The sequence below is a fragment of the Oratosquilla oratoria genome, chromosome 20, assembly GCF_046742065.1.
Source record: "Oratosquilla oratoria isolate Oo_2021 chromosome 20, ASM4674206v1, whole genome shotgun sequence".
Classification (NCBI taxonomy): domain Eukaryota; kingdom Metazoa; phylum Arthropoda; class Malacostraca; order Stomatopoda; family Squillidae; genus Oratosquilla; species Oratosquilla oratoria.
Window position 1 is genome coordinate 37,577,727 of NC_134796.1, and position 10,000 is coordinate 37,587,726.

General features: G+C 39.7%; 1 protein-coding gene across 1 annotated transcript; it reads left to right on the forward strand.

The window, feature by feature from the left end:
- The first annotated feature begins 5,034 nt into the window (after nucleotides 1–5,034).
- On the forward strand, nucleotides 5,035–6,667 carry LOC143036229 (uncharacterized). Its single transcript, XM_076203477.1, has 3 exons — nucleotides 5,035–5,256; nucleotides 6,168–6,257; nucleotides 6,371–6,667. Exons 1-3 carry the CDS (start codon nucleotides 5,035–5,037, stop codon nucleotides 6,665–6,667), a joined length of 609 nt encoding a protein of 202 aa, XP_076059592.1.
- The last annotated feature ends 3,333 nt before the right edge of the window (nucleotides 6,668–10,000 follow it).

The following is a 10,000-nucleotide window of genomic DNA, read 5'->3' on the forward strand; positions in this document are numbered from 1 at the left end:
TATACATATGTATATATATATCTGTGTGTGTGTGTGTGTGTGTGTGTGTGTGTGTGTGTGTGTGTGTGTGTGTGTGTGTGTGTGTGTGTGTGTGTGTGTGTGTTTATACATATATATATATGTATATATATATATATACATATATATATATATACTCGTATGTATATTTTCCAGGCCCCTGCCAAGTACGACTTCAACTACGCCGTGAAGGACGAATACTCCAGGAACGACTTCGGTCATCAGGAGGGCCGTGATGGCTACGACACTCAGGGCTCCTACTACGTCCTCCTGCCGGACGGTCGCCTCCAGAGGGTCACCTACACCGTCAACGGAGACTCCGGCTTCGTGGCCGAAGTCACCTACGAGGGCGAAGCCCAGTACCCACAGTATCGCCCCGCCTCCTATCACCCTACCCCCGCCCCCTACCGCCCTACACCCGCCCCCTACCGCCCTACACCAGCCCCCTACCACCCTACACCAGCCCCCTATCGTCCAACTCCTAGACCATACCGTCCTGCCCGTCCAGCTTATCGGCCAACTTATGCATAAGAGGATTAGTGTCTTACGAATGTGTTTGTTATACCTGTTACATTTTTAAGAGATTTATCATACACACACACACACACACACACACACACACACGCACACACACACACACTGACACCACACACACACACACACACACACACACACACACACACACACACACACACACACACACACGAACACGCCCTCACCACCCTCAGCTTGCCAAGATTGTCCGACAAACACAGTGAGGCACTGAATAAGTTTGGACAGGACCTAATGCTACACCCACGTCACCGTCACTTCCTCCCACCTAACACCACAACCACCCGCCATGCAACTCGGCATTCTAACAAAATCAAGCCCATCAGAGCGCCGAGGACTGACCGATACAAGAACAGTGCCATTCCATCCATTGTCCACACAATAAACTCATTATAAATTTTAGACTAAGCATATCACTCTTATAATTACTATATTACTCATAAAAGTACTCAATTGTATTATTGTCAGTGTATCACTCCTATCTCAATAAACCTATTATTATTATTATTACACACACACACACATACATATATATATATGTATATATATATATATATATATATATATATATATATATATACTTATTTGTTGAAGTCTAGTACACATACGGTGCGAGTTATGTGTTTGTCGTTGGTGTGACGTTGAGTGCCAATGTTTTGGAGATGGAATAAGAGCCGTTTTGATACGGTAATACTGATGTATGTTGAAGTGCGGTTCTTACAATCACCGACGTTGCCTAAGATTCCAACATGGAAATCCTCTTCAAATAAAACAATTCCCGCTGCCTCAACGTAACTGAAGCCGTCCTTATCATTCAGATGCACCTTGAAGGAATTCTCCGAAGATCAACAGAGAAGGGGAAAATTGTACTAATATTCAAGGAAGCATTTCAGGTAAATACTATATTAAATGTCTTTCAATGTATTTGGATAAAATACAAACGGAATTATATTTAGAAGAGGTCACGGCAATATAAATTGTATGGATATATCATTTAAGGTTGGGACAGGTCACATAGTGTGACACGCCAAGGAGAATTGGATAAAGTCGATTCAATGAATGGAAGCGGTGGAGTTGACTTGTCGTCGTGGTCGTGGAATAAAGGCAACGTTCTTCTGTATGGTAACACCAGGATTTGCTAGTGCTTATCGATCATGAGGATTCCTTCTTTTGTAAAAACAAAAATGGAGGAGAAGGCAAGAGACCATAAGGCGTACAGATGTACACATCTCAATTACTACCTATAATCTCAATCCATAAAGCTATAATAATTTACGTAAAAAGCTTCTAAGATATATAATCTTTTTGTGTCGCGGTGTCAATAACAGTTGGCAAAAGATGTCGTTACGGAGAGAAAATTGGTGGGTTTTGGGTTTTTCATTTTGAAAATGACATATGAGACGACGTGTCCGTTTTTTCGATGTCATACAAATAAGAAGAGAGAGGCGTAGTCCTCTTTTGAGCTTCGAAATTGGTGAATGACTTCACTTCTTTCTAACGGTTTGGGTTTTGAAGAGACGTTATATAATGATGACAAATAAGATGTCTTCTTATTCTGATAACATAAGATAATTTTTTTTTTATCTTATTTATCAAGCATGGGAACCCTTTTATTATGATTTTAAGGACTTGCTTCTTTCTAACGGCGTGGGTTTTGAAGAGACGTTATATTACGATGACAAATAAGATGTCTTCTTATTCTGATAACATGAGATAATTTTTTTTATCTCATTTACCAAGTAGGGGTTCCCTTTTATTATGATTTTGAGGACTCGCTCGTTGAGTTTCTATAATGTTGATATATACAACTTGTCAACCTATGAAACAAATAATTTCAGTCTGGTTAGGGTCAAATTAGGGTGTGTTAGTTGAGCCCCTGTGACAAATTGAAATAATTTGTTTTGGAGATGTCTACTAATTTTACAATTTTTGGTGTAGAACTCTAATTGAATTTATATGTTATGGCACCACTATTCCAAACAAGGGTTTGACTTTCCCTGATTAATATTTAGTGCAAAGATATTTTCAAGTTTAAGATTATCATTTCTTTTTAGAAACATATAAATATGTACTGCGTCCCTCGTGAGTTTTCGCATTTCTGGAGGAAAAAGATTAGGAACATTCAATGTCGTTCTGTATCAACCACGAAGGAATAGCTCACCTCGTAATTTTTTTTTTATTACATTTATCTTTCTATCTAAATAATCAAGAAAACAGATTATGAGAAATAAACCCGAGAGAGTATTTGTCTTCAGGAGATGATCTCGCAGAGATACTGCAAAATGAAGTCTACAGAGATAAAGATGGAGAGAAATTAGGAAACGAGGACCGCTGGCTTACAGGACATAATCCTACCAGGCGGCTGGTAAGAAGGTAAGAAGATTAACAGAGGAATGGGCGAAAATGTAAATAACTTCCTGGAATCAAATGACGGATTACCTCTTATAACCAAGACATAAAAGACAGCTAACCATCTGTAGGAGAGAGGCCAAACGCAGAGTATGGGATCAATGTATTCAACGTTTCGCCCAGCAAGGCGAAACGTTAAAGACATTGGGTCCCATACTCTGCGTTTGGCCTCTCTCCTACAGTGCTGTTGCAGTCGTTGCTGCTTTTATTCAGCTAACCATCTGTTTTCAATTCAACTTTAAATGCGATACTAGGTAAAAGATCAGTTGAACGTGAAATATCACATCAAAAGAGCCACAGGAATAGTAAATAGGAAATTTTCAATTTTCTTATTTGAACCATTGCATGTCTTGGGGTTTACCATTGAGCAAAATTTTATCTTTTATATTATTCCCTGTAAGTGCTATTTAACACAAAGAAAAACAATATGCCCTTCATAATAGAAATATACATGAAGATATACTCACCCAGGAGAATGTAAATATGTTGAATACAACTAGAGAAAATTAATTATGTGCATATATTTAATTTCGACAAATGTTTATGTATCATTTAAAGGAACTCAAGTAAGCAGTGATTCAACATCAAAACTATTGAACATGACAATACCTAGATTATCTCTTAACATTTGCATAATGTAATCACGAAAAAAAAATTGACGAGGAAATGCAAAAACTTACCTATTAAAGGAGACAGCACCTTACAAAGCCACTTTGCTAAGTTATAGTACCAGAAAATACTGATTTAGATAACAAAATTCGTTGGCTCATTAGTGTAAATAGGTATATAGAATTCACAGGGGGAAAAGGAAATAGACAAGAAACTGACATTTCTAGACACGGTAATGAAAAAAAATCAGCATATAGGAAACCAACAAGCAAAGAAGATTTTATTCATTACTTATCGTGACACGACACAAGAACAAAATCCGGCATAATAATTGACTTTTTCCTTAGAGCATTTAGAATATGTAGCAAGAAATTTTTACACGACGAATGTAAACACATTACAGAGACGTTCAGCCACCTGAAATATCCACCGGGTCTCTTACAAAAACTGAAAAATAAAGCCAAGCAGATATGGAGAAGAAAAAACAGTCACAGAAGAACAGAGGAAAGAAAAAGAAAAAGATTTTTTAGTGGTTCCTTACTCTACAAGAAGTGAATTAATTTCCAAATTTCTCGCAAGAATAGGGATAAATATCGTACACTCCTCAGGACAGAAGACAAGGGATATTTTGTCCAATAATCAGCACACGGGAGAGAAAAATGAAAACAGCTTGGTTTACAAGATTCCATGTGTTGGATGTGATGCAGCTTATTTCGGAGAAACTTCACGAGGAATTACAAAATGATTATACGAACACCACAGAACATCTAATTCGTTGGTAATACATGCTACACAACACGGCCATATGTCTAATTGGAAAAGCACCAAAATCTTACACACCAGTATGAAAAAGACGACAAGAAAAACTATCGAAGCTGCATATATCAACACTTTTAGTTCAACCAATCATAGAGAAGGATTTGTAAACTTAGCACACGTAACAGCAAGATTGATCATCAAGGGGGCACATACAGCGAACTCTATCCCAAGGCGACCTGTAAGATGACCCGTTTAGTATATAAACAATGTATCTCTGAAGAAGACTCTGTCAAAACGTTAGAGAATAAAGAACTTCTGCTCCTTCCTGGACTCTACCTACAACACTCTTTCCTTACCTTTGTTTTTCTCTTGTCGAAAATACACACATATATATATATATATGTGTGTGTGTGTGTGTGTGTGTGTGTGTGTGTGTGTGTGTGTGTGTGTGTGTGTGTGTGTGTGTGTGTGTGTGTGTGTGTGTGTGTGTGTGTGTGTGTGTGTGTGTGTGTGTGTGTGTGTGTGTGTGTGTGTGTGTGTGTGTGTGTGTGTGTGTGTGTGTGTGTGTGTGTGTGTGTGTGTGTGTGTGTGTGTTTGCGTGTATGTACGTGTATATATATATATATATATATAGATACATATATATATATATATATATATAAACTACAGCTCATGGAAGTTGTAGCAATGAAAATTGGATGCCAGTTCAACAACACCTTTTCTCCAACGGCCTTCTACTGGCTACATCCTCCCCACCCCACCCCACCTCAACTCCTCAATCCACAACCGCCACACCCACCCCGGCGATGTATATATATAGAGTCCTGCTTTCATGACCCAACACAATCAACCACTGTGTTCGATCATCATCTCCCAAGGGAATCCAATAGGATCGACATGTTCGTCAAGGTAGGTGGCGCTTAATACAGGCAACTGATAATTTTAGAGCAACTTCTAAAAAGTGTACGACTTTTCGTATATATTCAATATTGTTATAAATAGTGTGCGGTAAAGTTTTATAAAATCTTTAACGATACTGGTGCAAGATGTATTTGTCTGAAAGTTAACTTACGTGCAATAGGCACAGCTACGTTGTAGAAAAAATAGTGATATGGTATTAAAGTATTGTTTTAAACAAAATCGGAACTTATAAAGAGAATTTTTTTTTTACTTTCTTTGAAATGTATAGACCAAAACCTGTGATGTTTTCCACTTTTATAATTGCCTTTTATCTTAGAGAGACTTCATATTTTTCATTAGAAAAATCTAAATGTCTCCGTGTGTGTGTGTGTGTGTGTGTGTGTGTGTGTGTGTGTGTGTGTGTGTGTGTGTGTGTGTGTGTGTGTGTGTGTGTGTGTGTGTGTGTGTGTGTGTGTGTGTGTGTGTGTGTGTGTGTGTGTGTGTGTGTGTGTGTGTGTGTGTGTGTGTGTGTGTGTGTGTGTGTGTGTGTGTGTGTGTGTGTGTGTGTGTGTGTGTGTGCGTGTGTGTGTGTGTGTGTGTGTCTATGTGTGTGTGTGTGTGTGTGTGTGCGTGTGTGTGTGTGTGTGTGCGTGTGTGTGTGTGTGTGTGTGTGTGTGTGTGTGTGTGTGTGTGTGTGTGTGTGTGTGTGTGTGTGTGTGTGTGTGTGTGTGTGTGTGTGTGTGTGTGTGTGTGTGTGTGCGCATATGTATATGTATGTATATATATATATATACATATATATATATATATATGTATGTATGTATGTATGTATATACATATATATATATATACTGCCATTTCGACTGTTTTTCTTTTTCAACAAAAGCATTTTTCCGCTAATTCGAACACCTCTTTTTCAGTTTGCCCTCGCACTTGCCTTCGCAGGCGTCGTTTTGGCGGCCCCGTCCAACCCCCAATACGGATACACTCCACCAGAACCCGTCTATGACGTATGTGATACTCCATCATGTGATAAATGACTGATTTTAAGTAAAGATAAAAATAAGAATATTCTAGATGGCCCTCGTGTCACTTGTGTCATCTTGTATTCCTCGATTTCCAGGATCCTCCCAGGTACGACTTCAACTACGCCGTCAAGGACTACTCCAACAACGACTTCGGACACCAGGAGAACCGTGACGGATACAACACTAACGGTGGCTACTCCGTCCTCCTCCCCGACGGACGCCTCCAGAGGGTCACCTACACCGTCAACGGAGACGAGGGTTACATCGCCGAGGTCACCTACGAAGGGGAGGCCCAGTACCCGGCACACCAGCCCGCCCCCTACCACCCTACCCCAGCCCCCTACCGCCCTACACCTGCTCCTTACCACCCAACCCCTGCTCCTTACCACTAACGTCAGGAATGTCTGATACGTGTGTAAGACACCAGATGTCTATTTTTATATGAATTCGAATAAATCTACCGAGAACATTGATCTTGTATGTTTACCTCCCTTTGCAATTTTCTGCAACTGTAGCAAGGTATTCATCCCAGATTATACCCATCACCACATATTCACCAAAATCTTATGAAGTAACGTAATCCTTGTCTTGAATAATAAAAACATTGTTGCTTAGTAAAAGCAACATATTGAAATCTCTATCAGGAAGCAGAAACAATTGTGTAACAAACTTGCATCTTCAAAATACTTCTTGGGCAGCCACACACTTCTTCTAGCGGAGATGCCACTGACGGAACCAACGCTGGAATGCCTCTTTTGAGATGGCACTCAGCTGGTTCGTCACATTCCGCATGATTTCTTCGCTGGACTGAAATCTGGTCCCTTTCAGTGGCATTTTCATCTTGGGAAAAAGCCAAAAGTCACACGGAACCATGTCGGGAAAGTAGGGGGCCCTGACGAACCACGGATGTGGCCAGGAAGCTCTGTTCCAAGTGTGTAGGAAGAATGGGCTGGTGCTTTATCATAAATAAAGCTGCCAATTACCCGCTGCCTACAGGTCCGGCCGCTTGCGTCGCACAGGGTCACGGAAGCGACGCAGAAACTCTTGGTAATGCTACTTGGTGATGATTTTGCCGTGTGGTCCGAACTCGTGATGAATCACGTTGCTGGGGTCGAAGAAGACGGTTAGTATGAGTTTGATACTGCTGCGGACCAGCATTGCGTTTTTGGCCTCAGGGACGTTTGATGTTTCCATTGTGGTGACTGCAACTTAGTGTCTGAGGTCGTACCCACAAACTCAGAACTCATCGCCAGTGATCACTATGTTGAAAAAGTTGGGATCGCTGTTCATAGTCTCCAAATGGAGTTGCTTCTGCTTAATCGTTAGCAGCTTTGGTACGAACTTCATTGAGATTTTCCTGAATCTCAAATCCTCCTTCATAATGTAATGAATCCATCCAATACTGACGCCCACCTCTGCAAGTTCGCCGATCGTGATTCGAGCTAAGATGAGAGGAGGAAAGAGTGGTGGGTGGGAGTGGAATGGGTGGGAGTAAAATGGCTGGGAGTGGGAATGTCCATTTTGATTTGGCTACCTCCCTTATAAGGGGGAAAAACCCTTGATAAATAGATAAGTGGAAAGTATGTATGTATACATTAATTGAAAGAACTTCATAAGTCAGCGTGGGAAGGAAGTTAGATTAAGAGAATGATAGAGGAGAAAGAGAGAGTAATGACAATGAAGGAGAATGGAGACTTTTTAATTTTTGAAAACTACGGATCTGTGAAATAGGATCAGGCACCAAAGGATTCATAGTCTTCTTCATCTAACCTCCTCCATACTAGATGGTACTTCTTCCTTTTACATGACTGCCATCAGTATATCTTATCCATCTCCGTGTACCCCATCGAAAGCAAAAGAGTAAATAGACGCATTGTAGTATATGGAAATATACAACCGTGATCTATCAAAGATCAGTGTTGAGACACTACATCAGGATGGGCAGCCTTTTTAAATGCGGGTGCCAAAGTCAGCCAAACCTTTGATACAAAATTTTCTCGCGTGCCAACGGAGTAAAAAGTAGGTCTACATACAAGTATAGGCCTCCAATAGTCATACAAAAGAAGTTGGAGATTTCTTATTTATGTATCAACCACGAAGGAATAGCTCACCTCGTATTTTTTTTTTTTTTTATTACATTTATCTTTCTATCTAAATAATCAAGAAAACAGATTATGAGAAATAAACCCGAGAGAGTATTTGTCTTCAGGAGATGATCTCGCAGAGATACTGCAAAATGAAGTCTACAGAGATAAAGATGGAGAGAAATTAGGAAACGAGGACCGCTGGCTTACAGGACATAATCCTACCAGGCGGCTGGTAAGAAGGTAAGAAGATTAACAGAGGAATGGGCGAAAATGTAAATAACTAACTAGAATCAAATGACGTATTACCTCTTAACCAAGACATAAAAGACAGCTAACCATCTGTAGGAGAGAGGCCAAACGCAGAGTATGGGATCCAATGGGATCCATACTCTGCGTGTGTGTGTGTGCGTGTGTGTGTGTGTGTGTGTGTGTGTGTTTGTGTGTGGGTGTGTGTGTGCGGGTGTGGGAGCGTTGGAGGGTGTGTGTGTGTGTGTGTGTGTGTGTGTGTGTGTGTGTGTGTGTGTGTGTGTGTGTGTGTGTGTGTGTGTGTGTGTGTGTGTGTGTGTGTGTGTGTGTGTGTGTGTGTGTGTGTGTGTGTGTGTGTGTGTGTGTGTGTGTGTGTGTGTGTGTGTGTGTGTGTGTGTGTGTGTGTGTGCGTTTGGCCTCTCTCCTACAGTGATGTTGCATTCGTTGCTGCTTTTACTCAGCTAACCATCTGTTTCCAATTCAACTTTAAATGCGATACTAGGTAAAAGATCAGTTGAACGTGAAATATCATATCAAAAGAGCCACAGGAATAGTAAATAGGAAATTTTCAATTTTCTTATTTGAACCATTGCATGTCTTGGGGTTTACCATTGAGCAATATTTTATATTTTAAATTGTTCCTTGTAAAGGTTATTTAACACAAAGGAAAACAAAATCCCATAGCACGTCTAAACTTTTTATGATAGAATGCCCCTCATAATAGAAATATATATGAAGATATACACACCCAGGCGAGTGTAAATATGTTGAATACAACTAGAGAAAATTAATTATGTGCATATATCTAATTTCGACAAATGTTTATGTATCATTTAAAGGGACTCAAGTAAGCAGTGACAATACCTAGATTATCTCTTAACATTTGCATAATATAATCACGAGGAAAATTGACGAGAAAATGCAAAAAGAAGACAGCACCCTACAAAGCCACTTTGCTAAGTTATAGTAAGTTATAGTAATTTAGATAACAAACTTCGTAGGCTCAATAGTGTAAATAGGTATATAGAATTCACAGCGGAAAAGGAAATAGACAAGAAATTGACATTTTTAGACACGGTAATAAAAAAAAATCAGTGTATAGGAAACCAACAAGCAAAGAAGATTTTATTCATTACTTATCGTGACACGACACAAGAACAAAATCCGGCATAATAATTGATTTTTCCTTAGAGCATTTAGAATATGCAGCGAGAAATTTTTACATGACGAATGTAAACACATTACAGAGACGTTCAGCCACCTGAAATATCCACCGGGTCTCTTACAAAAACTAAAAAATAAAGCCAAGCAAAGATGGAGAAGAAAAAACAGTCACAGAAGAACAGAGGAAAGAAAAAGAAAAAAAAAATAGTGGTTCCTTACTCTACAAGA